At 43.8% G+C, this 18,722-nt stretch overlaps 1 protein-coding gene across 2 annotated transcripts in view; it reads left to right on the forward strand.

Annotated features, from left to right (window-relative positions):
- ZC3H7A (zinc finger CCCH-type containing 7A) overlaps positions 1-18,722 on the forward strand; it is a 49,526-nt gene that overhangs the window by 28,972 nt on the left and 1,832 nt on the right. For both annotated transcript variants that reach the window (XM_050966417.1, XM_050966418.1), the window contains 10 exons: positions 170-331; positions 2,005-2,201; positions 2,463-2,557; positions 10,373-10,554; positions 13,791-13,867; positions 14,502-14,638; positions 14,976-15,081; positions 16,104-16,212; positions 17,244-17,374; positions 18,260-18,423. In XM_050966417.1, the coding sequence (XP_050822374.1) occupies positions 170-331; positions 2,005-2,201; positions 2,463-2,557; positions 10,373-10,554; positions 13,791-13,867; positions 14,502-14,638; positions 14,976-15,081; positions 16,104-16,212; positions 17,244-17,374; positions 18,260-18,423 (1,360 nt within the window). The remainder of the gene's footprint in view (positions 1-169; positions 332-2,004; positions 2,202-2,462; positions 2,558-10,372; positions 10,555-13,790; positions 13,868-14,501; positions 14,639-14,975; positions 15,082-16,103; positions 16,213-17,243; positions 17,375-18,259; positions 18,424-18,722) is intronic.

Consider the following 18,722-nt stretch of genomic DNA (forward strand, 5'->3'; position numbering starts at 1 on the left):
CGCCCCCCCCCCCTTTTATTTAAGATTACTTTGGCTCTTCAAATTTATTGGTGCCAGTAAGAATTCTTAGGTCTGTTCACGCATTTCATATTTGGACATGTGCCTGATTACAAGTGCCACAGTTACTTGTAGCTTATGTAAACGATTAACAATTTTTCTGTTATTTTAGGGCCTAAGTTACTGGATTTCACTTACCATCCCAATTTAGAGCATAAGTGTAAAAAGGATATTCTAATTGGTAAAATAAAGAATTCTGAAGATAAATCATGGAAAAAAATACGTCCAAGACCAACAAAGACTCAATATGTAGGACCATATTATATCTGTAAAGGTATGTTTTCAGTATGGAAGTTATATAGTTTTTACTGAATTAACAAGGAAATTTAACTTGTTTGAATGCAAAATTAATTGCATTACTTTATATTCAGTATAGGTATTCAAATCTTGCATGTGCATTTTTGTTATAAAATGTAGAATGAAGCTCCATTGTTTTTGCTGATTAATGAAAACAGTTTATAGGTATTTTTAATATTTCCAAAGAGGTTTAATATTTCCATCATGGAAAACTAATGTGATTATTTAGAGCATATTCTTCCTCTAATTATAATTTATTTAAAAAACATGAAAATATATTGGGCTATTTCTAAATAGAGCAGACTCTTAGTATCCTTGTGATCTTGGAGGTTCTGGACACTTAATGTAAAAGTAAGCATTGCTTCATAGATTCTCGGTATGACCCTCTGCTTATGACTTCAGGGAGCTGGTTAGTTTATCACAAATACGCACAAATTAACATTTGTACTCCTAGCTACAGAGAAGAGAGTGGATATCTGTGGAAATATTTTTCTGTTTTTGACATGAAATACAAAAGGGGCAGCTGGAGGCTGTGAGGATAATTGAGGTATACATACAAGCTCTAATGGACATTCCACATCTTCTGAGGAGTTCTAAATGTAGTAAAGTTATCTTCCCGCTATACTGAAAGGAGAACAGGAGACTCTTGATATTGATTTAATTAGGCCGCAGCTTTATTATTAGCTATCTGGGACTACCTGGCAGATAAGTGTACAGTGCAGGCAACTCCATGTTTATTCAAATAACTACGGGGGGCTTCCAGGTAGTTTCATCCAGGTCCCCCAGCCAATCCACGGCTTGGGCCTTGCCATCTACCCCTGCTTGTAGGAGAATTAAGGTGGGCTTTAAGAAAGGGGGTTGGCTCCTTGCCATACCAATCATAGGAGTTCCTAACTCCCCCTGTTCTGTTCCTTTAACCAGCACCTCCTTTTAAGTCTTTTTTTTTTTTTTTACCAGGCCATTTACCTGGTCACTGGGTGCCTTCCTTGTGGAGTTACCTGCACTGGACATCCACCCCACACTTACAAAATGAGTTGCAGTATATAGCCTAACCACCTTTCCTTCACAGCAGAAAAGGTCCACCCTGATACCCCCTTGTGGAGAATGTAGGGGGGAAATTCACCTCACTCCACTGAAATTAATATGGGGGTGAGGGAAAAATTCCTTCCCAGTCCCCCTAAAAAGGAGTGATTAGCACAATAGCCACAGCAGGTCCTAACCCAACCTGATATTTGCACCTTTAGGGAAGGGAGGGTGAGTGCTGCCGTGCCTGCTGGGTGAAGAAAAGGCTTCCCACACCCAAGGCTTGCACATTTAAAGCCTTCTGCCCCTTACATTCCCTGGGGGTGAGTCAGCACCACAAAGCTGATGACCACTCACCTTTTTGTGGCAGTTTCTGACCACCTGCCTCCCACCATAATGCACTGCTACCTTAAGCCTAGACAACGTTCCCGCTGCTTAAAGGTGTGGTGTGGTCATTCAAAGTGAAGTCTTGCATAGAGGAGTAAGACCAGAAGACTAGATAGATTCATTTACAACAGAGGTGGCTTTTCATCAGACTTTCTGAAATGGAGAGTTAAGATCTAGTGATGATAAATGTGGCTGTGTAAAAGTGATGTCAGATTTAACTTTGATTTCATGTCATCCTAGATGTTGCTGCTGAAGAAGAGTGTAGGTATCCAGGCCACTGTACATTTGCATATTGCCAGGAGGAGATAGATGTGTGGACTCTAGAGCGCAAAGGAGCCTTTAATCGAGAAGCTCTCTTTGGAGGAAATGGAAATATCAACTTTACTGTATCCCAACTCCTTCAAGAACACCATGGACTATTTATGTTTCTTTGTGAGGTGCTCCTTTAAAGACATATATTTGACTGCTTGTTTCTTAAAGATATAAAACAATTTTAAACAGTTTTTTTCATTTGACAGCTTTGCTAGATAGTAAGGTGAACTGCTTATGGAATGATTTGATTCATGATTAACTTGTAAGCATTGACGTGCATTTTAGATACGTTTTCACAGTCTACATCCCTAGTAGAATCTTTAAAGTGATTTCATATAAGAAACATATATTCAACTTTTCTTTAATCCCTTGTTTTTGTATTTCAGAAATGCTTTGATCACAAACCTAGAATAATAAGCAAAAGGAACAAGGATAATTCTTCTTGTTCTCACCCTGCCATGCATGACTTTGAAGATAACAAGTATGTTTGAAATATACTCAATATAAGTTTCAGATTAAAAGTACAGTAGAACCTCAGAATTACAAAGGTTATTTGTAACTCTGAAGTGTTCGTAACTCTGAACAAAACATTGTTTTTTTTCAGAAGTTTACAACTGAACATTAACTAAATTCAGCTTTGAATCTTTACTATGTGGAAGAAAAATGCTGCTTTTAAACAGTCACAAATGGTTTCCTTACCTTTTTTCAATTTTTTTAAACTCACCTTTTTATTTTTTTAGTAGGTTATTTTACAATAGGACGGTACAGACGCCCCCCTAGGTTACACAAACCCGACTTAGGCAAATCTGCACTTACGGAAAAAGTTCCATACGCTAGAAATAGGAGGGTGGGTTTTTTTGCATAATTGTCAGGTATACATTTCTGACTTATGCAAAATTTGAGTTACGCAAGGCATTCTGGAATTTTGGCGGCATTTTGGTGGATGCTCGTCCGCCGGCCAGTACATTGGGGACCTCTGATTAGACCCTAATTCTGTAATCTGCAAACTGTGCGGTCCTGTTCAGAGTTCCATTGGTTACAGTGGGGCTTCACCTGGTCTTAAGCATCTACCTGCATCAATGGGCTTGCAGGAACAGGACTTGACTTTGGAGAGCACTTTATTCAGATTTCTTTTATTGAATTAAACCCTATAGTATAAAATTACTGACTGAGGGTGTTTCCAGTGGAGTCCTGTAGTGATCAGTTCTTGGCTCAATGCCAGTCAGCATTTTATCTGTGATCTAGGAGAAAATATAAAATATTGCTGGTAAAATTTGTAAACGAAACAGACAGGTTGGTGAGGTAGTAAATAAAGGCCTGCGTATAGTGAGATTTAAAGTTTTAATTTCTTCCAGTTCTTCTCTGAGTGCTTGCTCATATCGGTTCTAATTAGGTGTGCTGCGCCGCGTGCACAATTGTTGGAGAAAGTTTCTACCTAGCAACACCCAGTGGTTTGGCTGTGGAGCCCCCTGGAGTGGCGTCTCCATGGCGTTGGCTACAGGCGAGTCTCATCTTATGTGGGGGTTCCATTCCACGGTTAGCACGTAAGGAAAAACCGTGTATAGTCAAAATTACATTGAGTTGAATGGTGGGCAGAATATAGCCCGCACTACAGAAACAGTATTTAAATTATTTTTTTTGTTGTGTTTTTGTTTTTGCCGACTGTGTAAAACTGAAATTGTGCAATGTTAAATGCGCGTAAGATGCGACAGATCTGTATATACCTCAGCCTGCCCAGCGCCCCCTCAGTTCCTTCTTACCGCCTGTGACTGTCGTTGGAACTGTGGAGTGTGGCTTTGCTGTTTTCCACTTTCCCTAGTGTTCTTTTTTCCCATAGTTTGTATAGTTGTTATAGTTAGTATAGTTTATAGTTAGTTAGTTAGTTAGTTATTGTGTACATAGCGTTAGAATAATGGGTTGGAAGGAGCCTTTCCCCTCCTCCCCGCCTGCCGCTTGGGCTCATGCCCAAGGCTCTGGGCTTTAAGCCTTGTTGTCATAGGCTTAGAGCAGGCTGAACGGATGACCCCCACAACTGCTGCTTCAAATGCCTCCGGGTGTCTTACCAGGCTAACAAGTGCAAGATTTGTAAAGGGTTCCGACCCCGGACCAAAAAGGAGCGGGACTTTCTGTTGAAGCAGCTCTTAATGGAGGCAGCTTTTAGCCTGGATCCTCCAGTGGCGTGTTGAGACCCAGCATCGGGTGCTTTGGTGCGCAGCGCCCTAGCAACAGCAGCAGGTACTGCACAATGGATGGACTCTAACAGAGACCTGTGGCACTGGACTTCCCTGGCATCACAATCGGTGCAGTTGGTCCGGTGCCCATCTCTTGCCTGTCCAGAAGCAGCACCACAGGCCAGAGGTGACGGATCCACATCAGCAGTTGTCGGTATCCCTGAGGCCAACCTTGGAGCCGCATCCAGTTACGGAGCGACTGAGTGCGCAAGTGCCAACGTTGGCACCGTTGACTCCAGCACTGAGGGAGGAGCCTTTGAGTCTGGTGCGCACAGGCTTCCCAATGCATACCAAGCTCAAGGAGTACCATCAGGGACCTCCCATTCAACGCCTTGGGTGCCAGAGGTCACCATAAGCCATCCTGCTCCAGGGGGGTATGGAAACTGCAGCCCCGACCTCTGGACAAGCTCCAGGCCCCGGCATAGAGGATCCTGGGCAGCAGGACCCATCACAACAGGAGATGCCACTGGACCCTCTAGGCCCTGTGGTGGCATCCTCGTCTTCGCTAGGTGAGGCAGTGGCGGGGATAACAATCTCTGGTCCTCTTCCAATAGACCTTTGTGCCCATCAGGACCTCCATGTAGGGTGGCACGTAATATGAACCTCCAAGCAGAGGAGGAGGTGGAGCTGGAGGACCTAGTGGTGGACATCCCTATCAGCAGAAGCCCTGTCTCAAGTGGGTTTGCCCCATATACGTATTATCGACACCACTGGCAAAACAATCTGGCAGACGCCTGCTTCCATCCCTCCAACGGCTAGAGGAGTGGAGAGGAAATACTTTGTTCCCTCCAAGGAGTGTGAGTACCTATACACTCACCCTCAGCCATGTTCTCTAGTGGTGGCCTCAGTGAACTAAAGGGAGCGGCATGGGCAACAGGTCCCGGTGCCCAAATCAAAGGATGCCAAGTGCTTTATTTGTTCGGGCACAAAATTTACTCCTCTGGGGGGCTGCAGCTCAGCGTTGCGAACGAGCAGACACTCCTGAGCTGCTATGACTAGAATTCATGGAACTCCATGTTTAAAATTCAAAGAACTAGTGCCTCCAGAGTCCAGGGACGAGTTTGGAGCCCTAGTGGAGGAAGGCAAAAAGGTGGCTAGGACCTCCTTATAGGCCTCCTTAGATGCTGCAGACATTGCTGCCAGGACCCTTGCATCTGGCATAGCCAAGCACCGCATATTGTGGCTTCAGGTGTCGGGCTTGCTGCTAGAACTGCAGCAAACCCTGCAGGACCTTCCATTTGAAGGGCAAGGTCTTCTCAGACTAAACAGACTAGGCTCCAGAGCCTCAAAGGTTCCAGAGCTATAATGTGCTTCCGAGGAATGCACACATTGGTCACCCAGCGTAGACCCTTTAAGGTGCAGCCTCAATGGTCCTACCCTCCTCCTTGGCCAAGGCAGGATTTTTATAGGAGGTGTGGGAGAGATGGCAGGAAAAAATCCACCAGCCCGGTCAGAACCAAGACCCACCCAAACCACAAGCAGACCCCAAACAAAACTTTTGAAGGTGCGACCGAAGACGTTGTACTAGCCACCATCCAGGATCCTTCCCCTCCATTCCAGAATCATCTCTCCTGTTTCCACCGTGCGTGGGCGCTCATAGCTATGGACTGTTGGGTTCTTCACATGGTGAAAAAGGGATCTTCTCTCCAATTTTCTTTCTCCCCTCCCATCCTCCCTCCTCGTCCCTTTTCAGGGACCCCTCTCACGAGCATCTCCTTATACAGGGGGTCCAAATGCTCTGGACCATGGGAGTGATCAAGGAGGTTCCAAGGGAGCTAAGGGGCAGGGGTTCTTACTCACATTACTTCCTAATTCGCAAGGCAAAGGATGGGCTTCGCCCTATCTTGGATCTGCGCAGACTCAACAAATTCATGGTAAAGTTGTAGTTCCGTATGGTATCACTGGGAACCATTATTCCTTCCTTGGATCCTGGAGACTGGTATGTCACCCTCAACATGAAGGATGCATACTTCCACATAGCGATTCATCTAGTGCACAGCTATGTCCTTCACTTTGTGGTCAACCGTGAACACTACCAGTTCACAGTCCCTTCTTTCAGCCTTTCCATGGTCCCTAGAGTATTCACCCAAATATATGGCTGTCGTGGCAGCCTTCCTTTGTCGGCAGCGGATTCAAGTATTTCCATATCTCGATGATTGGCTTATCTGGGGTCGCACCAGGGAACAAGTGTAGATTACATAGACATGTTTCAGGTTACCATAGACATGTTTCGTCAGCTGGGCCTCCTGCTCAACATCGAAAAGTCGACTCTGGAGCCAACCCAGAGAATAGAGTTCATCGGGGCAGTCTGAAATTCCAGACTGCCCTGAGCTCTCCTTCCGGAGGCCCACTTCCAGTCGTTGGCAAACCTCATCTAAAGCCTTCAAAGTTTCCCAGCCTCAATGGTGAAAACATGTCTGAGCCTTCTGGGGCACATGGCCTCTTGCACATATGTGACCAGGCATGCCAGACTGCGGCTCCGCCCACTTCAGGCCTGGCTATCAACAGTATATCTTCCAGGTCTAGACAGCTTGAGTATGGTGGTCACTGTCCCAGAAGTGGTCCTAATCTCTCTGCTGGTGGTTGGTTCTCAGGACTGTATGCAAAGGGGTCCCATTTCATGCCCCTCAACCATTCTTGTCCCTGGTTACAGATGCTTCGTCCCTAGGATGGGGCGCCCACCTAGGGGACCTCCAAAAACAGGGTCTATGGACCGCAGCCAAGCTATCTCTACACATCAATGTAATGAGAACTGGTGGCAGTGCGCCTGGCATGTCAGGCATTCTGGGAGCATCTACATGGGCATTGCGTAGCGGTCCTCACAGACAACACCACAGCCATGTTCTACATCAACAAGCAAAGGGGAGCCTAGTCAGGAAGCCATTTGCCTGTGGGAGTTCTGTATAGCCCACTCTATCCACCTGTTGACATCCTTTCTCCTGGGGGTCCAGAACACACTGGCAGATTGCCTCAGCAGGTCCTTCTAGTCTCACGAGTGGTTGATTCATCCATATGTCATCCACTCCATCTTCCTCAGGTGGGGATTTCCCCAGGTCGATCTGTTCACCTCACTCAGCATTTGAAAGTGCCAGATGTGGTGTTCTCTCCAGTGGATTTCCCGGGTTCGCTGTCAGACGCCTTCTTGATCCTGTGGAAGGTCCAGCTGTTCTACACCTTCCCTCCATTCCCACTAGTCCAAAAGGTCCCACTCAAGGTCTTCAGGGACAGAGCGCGTCTGATTCTGGTCGTCCCAGCATGGCCCAGGCAACACTGGTACACCACGCTGCTGGAGCTATCGGTAGATGCTCTGATTCCACTTCCGCTTTGTCTGGACCTGATCTCACAAGACCATAGCCGCCTCTGTCACCCCGACCTGCAATCCCTCCATCTCACAGGATGGATGCTGCATGGCTAACTCAGTCGGACCTACTCTGCTCACACTTGGTGCAGCAGGTTCTGATAGGTAGCAGGAAACCCTCCACCTGAGTCACGTACCTGGCCCAGTGGAAGCGTTTCTCCTGCTGGTGCGCTCAACGCCACACTCCCCCCTTTGCAGGCATTGGTGCCTCTCCTCCTAGACTATCTCCTCCTGTCCCTAAAACAGCAGGGTCTGGCGATTTTTTTTTTTTTTTTTTTTTTTTTTTTTTTTAATATCATCTGTTAGGGTGCACCTGGCAGACAGTTTGGCTTTCCACCCAGGAGAACATGGTTGCTCTGTCTTCTCCAACCTGACGGTAGGTTTCTTAAGGGACTGAACTGTCTCTACCTGCAGGTGCAACAACTGGTCCCGGCGTGGACCTTAACCTGGCCCTTTCCAGACTCATGGGACCCCCGTTTGAGCCGATGGCTATCTGCTCACTTCTCTACCTCTCTTGGAAGACAGACTTCCTTGTTGCCATCACTTCAGCGAGGCGTGTATCTGAGATCAGAGATCTCACGTTGGAACTTTCCATAAAGACAAGGTGCAACTTTGCCCTCACCCTGCCTTTCTTTCCAAGGTGGTGTCAACTTTTCATGTCAACCAGGACATTTTCTTCCCAGTCTTCTATCTAAAGCTGCACACTACACAGAGGGAGCAATGGTTGCACTCCCTCGACATTCATAGGGCCCTTGCCTTCTATATTGAACGTACGAAGCCGTTCAGAAAGGTGATCCAGCTATTTGTTGCTGTGGCTGACAGGATGAAAGGCCTCCTGGTCTCCTCACAGCGTATCTCCTCTTGGATCATGTCCTGTATCCATGCTTGTTACGACCTGGCTGGCATCCCAGCCATGCACTTCACCATCCATTCCACAAGGGCCCAAGCTTCATCAGCTGCTTTCCTGGCACAGGTTCCAGTTCAGGAAATTTGTAGAGCTGCCGCTTGTTCATCAGTGCATACTTTTGCCTCCCACTATGCAATAGTCCAGCAGTCCAAAGACAGTACTGCATTTGGTTCAGCAGTTCTGCATTCAGCAATATCTCACTCCGACCCCACTGCCTCGGTAAGGCTTGGGAGTCACCTAATTGGAATCTATATGAGCAAGCACTTGGAGAAGAAAAAACGGTTACTCACCTTAGTAACTGGTTCTTCGAGATGTTTTGCTTATATCCATTCCAAACCTGCCTTCCTTCCCCTCTGTCAGAGTTGCCGGCAAGAAGGAACTGAGGGGGCGCTGGGCTGGCTGGGGTATATATCCAGCGCCATGAAGGTGCCACTCCAGGGGGCTCCACAGCCGACCCACTGGGCATTGCTAGGGTAGAAAATTTCTCCGATGGTGTGTGTGGTGCACGCACACCTAATTGGAATGGATATGAGCAACGCTTCTCGAAGAGCAACAGTTACAAAGGTGAGTAACCGTCTTTTATCAAAGAGTAGGTTAAGAGAGAGCTATTGTGGTCTAGATGCACCAGTACAGGGAAAAGATTTCTGATATTGTAGAGTACACTTAAATTTAGCACACTAAGTGGCTGGATGTTGAAGCTAAACTAACTGAAAATGGAAATAAGATGCAAATTTTTTAAATAATGGTAAATAAGCTTCTTGGTACATTTGCGCTTGTAGTACCTACCACAGTGGTCAATAACTGGGGGGCTTCAAGGAGCAACTGCAATATAAATTATCAGTAACCATTGGAACAACTTTCCTAGTAACATGATGGGTTCTTCATCATTTGGAGACTTTTTAAGGGCACACCTACAAGGAGCAGCAATGAGTGCCTCGGGGGTGTTCTTTGTAAAGTGCACTAATGTGTTTGTGCTCTAACTGCTCGGTATAGACCCTGTTGGCATGAACAAAAAAGTTCTCAAGTGCGTTTCAACAGCTTTGAAACAACACTATGTTAAAGCAAACCAGGGAACTTTTAGTCTATGCCGGTAGGATCTACGTGGACCAGTTAATGGGCAACATGCTAGTGTGCTTTAGAAATCACCCTCGTGCCCCAACAGTGCACATTACAGCTATCTGTAGACAAGCCCAACGTAATTTCTCCTTAAGCTAGAGACAGATAAGCTTGATACAAGGGTTACTGGGGTAAAATCCTATGGCCTGTGTTTTATGCAAGAAGTTGGATTAGATGACCTTCTTGGTCTCTTCTAGTCTTAAAAATCTGTTTGTGACAAATGCTGCCCTTAGCTGTACATAATCTACTCACTGACTTCTGTAGAAGTTGTGTGTACACATACATCAGAGGAAGGAGACTGGGTGTCTATATAATTCCATGGCAGTTTCCATGACAGTAGAATCCAGGAGCACAAAGGGCTGTGAATACTGCCTATTTGTTACTTTAAAGCTCAAAGTTACCAGTTTGTGGTGCATACTGATATATAAACTCACATTTTTCCAAAGTTTTAATTCCTTAAGTGGAAAGACCTCAGTCACACACACACTGAATTTGCTTGTAAATAATACACAAACAGTAGTGATCTAGGATTACTCTGCCTAGCAGTATAGAAGATATTTTAAAGAGCTGTCAAAATTAAAATATATAAGGTGGAAAGAATGGTCAGGTTGTGTGTTTTCCATATGCACAAGGAAGGTCAGACTTTACAGAAAGCTTAAAATATTGATTTCTTTTCAAAAACAGGTGCCTTGTCCACATTCTGCGAGAAACTACAGTAAAGTATTCCAAGATCCGTTCTTTTCATGATCAGTGTCAGCTTGACCTGTGCAGGCATGAGGTGCGTTATGGCTGTTTAAGAGAAGATGAGTGTTTTTATGCACACAGTCTTGTAGAACTCAAAGTTTGGATAATGCAGAATGAGACAGGTATGTTCGGATTTAAATACTACCCCTACCCTCAGTACAAAAAGATAAAAAATGCAATTAATTGACCCACTTGTCAGCATCATCTGCTTACAACCTCCTGTAGTCTTCTGTATATCCAATAAACAATTGGTCAGTTTTACTAGCTAGTGGGTATTGAGTAAGATTGCTAGACATATAAAATTAGGAAACTAGCTTTAACTCAAAACTAAGTTTCTTAATCCTAGGACTGGAAGGGACCTTAAGGTCATCTAATCCAAGGATTCACAACCTTTTTCTTGCTGAGGCCCCCCTCAACATGCTATTAGAAACTCTCTAGGGCCACTTGGGAGCAGGTGCGGGGCCCTGTACATAGACATAGTTTGACTTCTATTTTGCGGGGACAAGGGCTGGTGGGGCTCAGTTCTGCACAGTGGGGTCCAGGGATGAAGCACCACCTCCAACCCCAATTCACCTCAGCAGACCACCAGGCTGTCTGGGTTGTGGGAGGCCACAGCTAAAACATAGAACTGAAAGGCGGGGACTCAGTTCAAAAAGTCTGAAAACCGCTCAGGGTGCAGGCAAGGGGTAGATAGGGGCTGTGTGCAGGCAGTGGAGTAGCTCAGGGTGCAAGCAGGGAGTAGCTAGGGGCTGTGTGCGGGTAGCTAAGGTTGCAGGGAGAAGGATATCTAAGGGCCGTGTGCCAGGAGGGCTCCCTCTGTGGTGGTTGCTCCCTGAGGGCTCTGCCAGAGCTGGGTCCCCACATCTGGGCGGCTCTTACTGGCTGCGTAAGCAGTCAAAGGGGGCTGGGAGCTGAGAAGCAGCAGCAATCCCGGGCACCAGCAGCAGATGGGAGAATGCCATGGCTGCCCACTCCATGGCACCACCAACCAGAGGAGCAGCTGCCCTGCACTGCCTAGCTCTGGCTTTCCCACTTACAGCCTTACCAGAGGGGTGGGGCTGGGGGAGAGGAGGAGCTAAGGGGGTGGATCTGCCCCCACACTGCCCCACTCTGAGTAAGGCACTGCGGTTTGGGGACTGAGAGGGCCAAACACTTGTGCTCGCCCCTTCCAACTCTGCCGATTGGCTCAGGGCTTCTGCCCGCTGGGAGCACCAGGGCTCAGGGCTTTGGGGGAGGAGGGGAAACGCAGGGGCTGCTGGCTTCAGCACTGTGCTACTGCTGGCTTCAGCCCCACAGAGGGCACTGGGGTTTGGGGCACTGGGTTTCAGCCACAGGGCCCCACGGACCCCTGAAAGGGCTTACAGACCCTGGTTGAGAACCGCTGATATAGTAGAGTCTCCTGCACTGATAGCAGGACTAAGTATTATCTATACCATCCCTGACAGGGGTTTGAGGTTTTTAGCTTTCGTGTTTTAGTTTTATTACAAAATTACTTTGACTAGAAATTGAGATATTTACTTTGAAGGCAAAGGAGAATGAAAGACACTGATCAGGTGTATCTTTTTGTTACAGGTCATTGACCCAGTTTTGATGATTTTTTTTTTAACTTGTCTAGTGTGTGTGTTCCTCTAGCTCTAAAATGGCTTAATGTTGCTACAAAATTTCCTTATTGTTAAATTGAGGGCTGCTCTTCTTTGCCTCATTGTGGTAGTCAAGTTTTTTGGTATGGTTTTGGTGGTCCCTCCAACCAACTTGCAGTGGATCTCACTGCTACTCTACCTTGCTGTGAGGGAACACTGCTTTTAATATTAGTTGGGTGATCATCTTAGGTGGCGACGATGCCCAGAAAAAGGGTAGTGTGAGCATGTGGAGATGATATGGTGTCCCATAGTTGGGTCCCTTTTTTTGCTCAGACTTTCACCATGAACGTGCTTCTTCCGTGGAGAAGGAGCATCAGATCAGCTCCGCTCTCTCTGTCTGGAAGTGTATTGGCCAACTTAGGATGACCCCAGGCCAAGAAAAGTTTCAGAGGAAGACAGTCATGTGGAGGTGTACAGAGTCCCCCCCAGTTTTCTGTTGCTCTAGCCCAGGGATTCTCAAACTGGGGGTTGGGACCCCTCAGGGGGTCGTGAGGTTATTACATGGGAGGGTTGCGAGCTGTCAACCTCCACCCCAAACCCCGCTTTGCATCCAGCATTTATAATGGTGTTAAATATATAAAGAAGTGTTTGGTTTTTTTAATTTTATAAGGAGATGGGTTGCACTCATAGGCTTGCTATTTGAAAGGGGTCACTAGTGCAAAAGTTTGAGAACCACTGCACTAACCCATTTATCTCTACTTGGTCTTTGAGGATTCCTTTTTGTGGAAGGAAGGACGGCTGCTCTCCCTTCCTTTGCTGCCCCCCAAAATGTCTAGGTTCAAGGGTAGCTGCTATTTCCTCTTAACCCTATAAACTTCCTATTAAAATGGTTAGGCCATCCCACAAACATGAGTGTCCATGTGAGTTCTTCTCTCCTACGTGTGTCCAGACATAGTCAAGGCCCAATTGATAATTTATAGACTCTGAGGGTTGGAGGACTCTAAAGAAGGGGAATGCTCACCTGAATTGGAAGCCCCTTCCTGCCCCTGCTCCAAATCTAGGCACAGACCTATTTTTCTTTTTAAGGACTCTGAAATTCTGATAGTGTTGATGTCTTTAGTTTTCAGCCTCTCCATGGACACTGGGGAGAAGAAACCTTGGTGAGACTTCAATTATATGGAAAGGTGTGCAGTAAAAGTCTGTATCTCTGAGGACTTTGAGATTATTAAAGAGCCTGAGAGGAAAAGTGGTTGCAAGAATGGCTATCATTAAAGTCAATGTGACAGTCTTTTACATCCTGCCTATGAGTCTTGCAAGTCTTTGGGAGGGGTCTCTCTCCTGAGTAACGCTGATCTGTACATGGAGGGTTGTTATAGGAGCCTTGTGAACATAAACTGGAGTGTCATTTTTGGAAAAATGATCTGGTTTTCAAGAGGATTGCAGCTAGCTTGCCTGGAGTCATTTGCACCAAGGCCTTAGGCATCTGGCTCCAGGATTTTGAAAACGGGCTGTTTTGGAAGATCCAATTAAACACAAAACTTAGGCGATACTTTGGTCCATCTGTGAATGTATTTGTGTTTATGTGGACAGTGTAGGATTGGAGGATGTCCTTAACTTGTTTTAAGTGCTTGCTTTTTGTAAATCTTGTGGTAGGTAACACCAGTCTCTTTGGCAACCTCAGTTGTTTTTTGGGGGGATTCAGTAGCACTTGAACATGTATATGAATAAAACTTCCAAATATTCATAATTGTCTAAGACCTTTGTTTTCGCCTCTGCAGGTATCTCACATGATACTATTGCTCAAGAATCAAAGAAATATTGGCAGAATATGGAAGCAAATGCACATGGAGCACAGGTATTTCCAGTCACATCTTTCTCAGGAAGCAAATTTTATGTGGGACTAGTGTGATTGGTGATGTACTGGTTTTGATGTCAATGTTTATAACATGATTTAACTGTTAGTTTATATCACAAAATGGTTGTCCCGAGTATATGCCCCAAATGATTCCCTTTTGTCCCCCCCCGACCACTTTAAAAAAAGTCTGATTTTTCCTAATTCCAGATTTCTCGTTACACATGTGCAGTTACTTTTTTCCACTTTGCTTATTTTGTCATAAGCAGAATATAAACCTTCAAAAATGTATTTCAAATTCTTTCTTCAGCTGAGGATCTAGCATCAACCCTTTTTTAGTAGTTTGTTCTCATTTACATTTTCTTTATACAGCACATTGTATGCCGATTGCCACAAGCTCTGGGTGCATTTATGCAACCTAAACAACATTAACTAACATGCTGTCATTAACAGAAGCTTCTAGTTTTTAAGATTGCAAATCTAGGTCTTTTTTGATGTACTAATAAGCTCTCTAGTATATAACACATCTAGAAATATTTTATAATCCTTTCTTATCTTTGGGGGTACTTAATGATTTATGTATGGATTTCTCTGCAGATGCAAATCACCATTTTAATTTTTTTTTTTTTAATTTAAGATTCTTGGCAACCAAATGAAGCATGGATCTCTAAATTTGAAAATGAATTTTGTGTGTGCCCAGTGCTGGAGACATGGTCAAGTTAGCGAGCCAGACAAAAACAAAAAATACTGTAGTGCAAAAAAAGGAGGACACCTGTGAGTAACAGAACTTCAAATACATAATGTCTCTCAGTAAACCATTGTGTAAAATCTTTCGGGAGATCTGTACTTGGGCTGAAAGGCTGAAGACTTTAAAGTGTGTTGTTAATCAAGAATAAAAAAATGCATGTTACACACTTTAGTTGGCAGTTTATACTGACTTTATTTATTTTTCCTTTAACTCCCAACCATGGCGGGTGTTTGAGGCTTTAAATAAATTGCATTAAAACATATGGCTTTGGGGCTCTTTAGATCCAATCATTATCTTTACTATTGACAAATAGTATGGTATGTAGATGTATTCTATATATTTGAATGCTTCCATATTCCTTAGATGGACCAAAGATCGTCGTGTGGTGCTGGTGATGTCTAATGAGCGTAAGAAGTGGATGACCATTCGCCCTCTTCCCACGAAGAAACAAGTGCCTTCGCAGTTTGATGTATTTGTTTATCTAAAATGATCTTTTTAATTAAGACACTTGAGTCACTGGAAAATACTAGTAAAGGGCCCCATTTCTGCAGCCACTGGGTGTGAAATGTCTGAAATCAGTGGGAGTCATTGGAGCAGCTGCACATCCAGGTGCTAGGAAGGACTGAACTCATTTTTTTTATTGCTGAAGCTCCTCCAAGTCAGTGAAACTTCAGTAATAAAAGTATAGAAGGTATTAATATAAAGTATTAAGTAATCTCATTTGAAGTCTGTAAAATATGTATATGTTCTCATAAAACCCTAATCAAAAGAGTGCATAATAGTTCGAGAGTGAGACACACTCCATACAATATTGGAAGAGACCTGGAATTTCATTTAATCTTGTACAGTTGTCAAGATGAGTTTGCAAAATCCTGCTTCCTGAGTTCTGACAACTCATTACTTCAAAAGGACTCTGTTTTCGAAGAGCATTGTCTGATTTATTACAGTGAATGGGAGGCATCCAGCTAATAATGTAATGCGTAAATTTTACATTACATTTTTGGAGTACTGTCAAAAGTAAATAATTTGAATTCCTGTATAATAGAAATACAGCACAAACCTAAAATGTTATGTTCTAATCATGGTGTGATTTCTAAGTCCTAACTGTCTGCATCCAACCTATACTTTCTGCTACCTTTGCAGACTGAAGAGCCCTTCTGTAATGAGTGCTTCATAAGGTGTTTTTAAGATTAGATAAGATCAGTATGTTATATGGGCTGCATCCAATACTACCTGTATGGCCCTGAGGATGTCACATGGTCCACAGCTGTGTGCTGATTGGGCCACAGGCCGCTTGTGGCCCACAGGTTGAGAACCACTGACTGCTCTGACAGCTTATTTGGAAGACAGCTATTTATTTGAGTTATAATAGTATAGCTTGTCTGCTTATCAGAATGCTAATGTGCCTGAAGTAAAGCTACAAAGATCTTTCATTACCCATCATCACTTAACATATATGCCTAAAATATATATATTTTTATTCATATCTAGTTGTGCAATCATATTGCTTCAGGCAAGAAATGTCAATATGTTGGAAACTGCTCCTTTGCTCACAGTCCTGAGGAGAGAGAGATGTGGACCTATATGAAAGAGAATAGTAGTAAGTAAAAATGTGTAAGGGTATTAAACACATACATGCTGTAAATCCTGGGTTTTCTCTTGTTTTCATCTCTCTTACAATAAGTACCTCTGTCAGTTTTCCTCTAGCCTTCCGTAGGCAATCTGGTGGGTAGATTTTTCTTCAAGTAAACGCAACCTGCCTCTCATTATGCAAAATTAGTGTCTAATACATAGTAACACCATTTTAATATGGGTTCATATAAATACCAGGTGACCCATTATGTGTCTGAAATTAGTAATTACTGTCAGTGCAGTTTTTAGCTTTGAAGATTTTTGAGTAAGTAGAAGAGTTAGTTGAATGCAAAAGCACCATTTTCAACCGTTTATGAGTGTACCAAATTCCTGTTCAGATCAGCTGTAGTTGTGTTTATCATTTTTGCAAATTGGGTTTTGTTTGTATATAGGGGGCTGGCTGGCTGCAAAAGTACCAGTGTTTCAAATGTAATCAAGAGTATTCACTATTCTTTCTTGGGTTTTACATTTGTCCAATCAGGGAGGTTATTAGGGAGAAATAATACCATGTGACCGCAAAGAACAAAGATTGAATAACTTAACTGATACTAACATTGGTTTGCAAATGAGACGACAGGATAAATATCAGGAAGTGTGTTTTGTAATGCATTTGACTAGCTCTAATAACAGGATTAATGATAAAATCACAGATCAGCATAATGGGGGCCCAATTGCAATTGGGGCCTTGGGTGATAGCTAATATAAATATTTGCTACTCATATTAGGTAAACCTTAATTTCCCCTACCGAGGTGTCTTGGAAGACAGTGGGTCATGCTAAGAAGCCAAAGATTCACATAGCTCTTATTATTAGCTTTTCTCTCTCTCTCTCTCCTCCCTTCAGGTCTGCAATTTGTTCTTTCTTTTTCTGCTTATACTACATGGGGCTTAAAGAGATCTGTGTGCCTTATTTCCAAATTATGTCTGCAAACTCAAGTTACGTATTGTACTCACTCTTGCCTTAATTGCTGAATACTTATTTTAGCATCTGCTCTTGTTAGTTCAAGACATGGAGCAGTTGTATGAAATGTGGCTAAAGAGTCAAAAACCAGAAAAAGAAGATACAGCTACTCAAGCAAACAAAGAAAATGGGAAGCAAATTCATATGCCAACTGACTATGCTGAAGTTACAGTAAGTAATGCAGGTTTAGTAACTATCCTAAACTCTGGAGTTCTTATTGCGGTTAATACCAAATACTGTGTTCCTTGCTCATACAACAGTCACTGAAATCCTCGTATGCAGTATGGTGGCCATGTCAGTCCCAGGATACTAGAGACACAAGGTGGGTGAGGGTAATATCTTCCATTGGACCAACTTCTGGTTGGTGAGAGAGACGAGCTTACACAGAGCTCTTCCTCCTCCTGAAGAAGAGCTCTGTTAGTGAGAGAGCAGCTTTTGAGCTTACACAGAAGTTGGTCCAATGAAAGATATTACCACACCCATCTTGTGTCTCTGAAATGCTTGTAGTTAGCTAACATGGAGTCATGCTGTGGACCGAGCATTAGTGCTACTCTTTAGAATCTACAGAGCCTAGGGAAGGGGTTAAAAACCTCAGCTGATAACTCCATATAAACAGACTTTAAAATTATTGCTGTATATTAGCCTATAAGAGTATGTCTTCACTACCGGCCGGACCGGCAGGCAGCAATCAATCCAGTGGGGATCGATTTATCACGTGTAGGCTAGATGCGATAAATTGATCCCCGAGTGCTCTCCCATCAATTCCTGTACTCCAGCTTGGGGAGAGGCGCAGGCAGAGTCGATGGGGGAGCGGCAGCAGTCAACTCACTGCAGTGAGTAGACACCATGGTAAGTCGATCTAAGTACGTCGACTTCAGCTACGTTATTCATGTAGCTAAAGTTACGTAACTTAGATTGCTATCCCCCCCTCCCCACACCCAGTGTAGACCAGGCCTAATTGTTTCTTTACCTAATCCAATATTAAACTGTGTTAAGGAGCAGTTCTATGCATGAAATATTGATTTTTCTTAATTTTTTTTAATGTGTGTAAACCAGGTGGACTTCCACTGCTGGATGTGTGGAAAGAACTGTAATAGTGAGAAACAATGGCAAGGTCACATCTCTTCAGAAAAGCATAAGGAGAAGGTATTCCACACTGAGGATGATCAAAATTGTTGGCAGCATCGGTTTCCAACTGGATATTTTAACATTTGTGATAGGTATGTAGCATTTATATTTGAGATGTCAGAATTGCTCACTCACAATTGTACTATAGCAAATATAGGCGGATGCTATAGTTACTGCAGTTACCTGAGATGGTGAACATTGTTGTTTTTTTTTTTTTTGACACCCACTCTATTAGTGTATGCATTCTTGAAATCTTATGCAAAGCAAACAGTTAACTATCAGTATTTTAACATGAATATCTGAGTGACCAGATATTTAGTGTATTTTAATATGTGGTGAGAAAGTTTTGGCTTTGAGTGCCAGATATGGAGCCATGTGGAAAGGTTCAAGC

Source organism: Gopherus flavomarginatus, chromosome 9, assembly GCF_025201925.1.
Source record: "Gopherus flavomarginatus isolate rGopFla2 chromosome 9, rGopFla2.mat.asm, whole genome shotgun sequence".
Taxonomy (NCBI): Eukaryota; Metazoa; Chordata; order Testudines; family Testudinidae; genus Gopherus; species Gopherus flavomarginatus.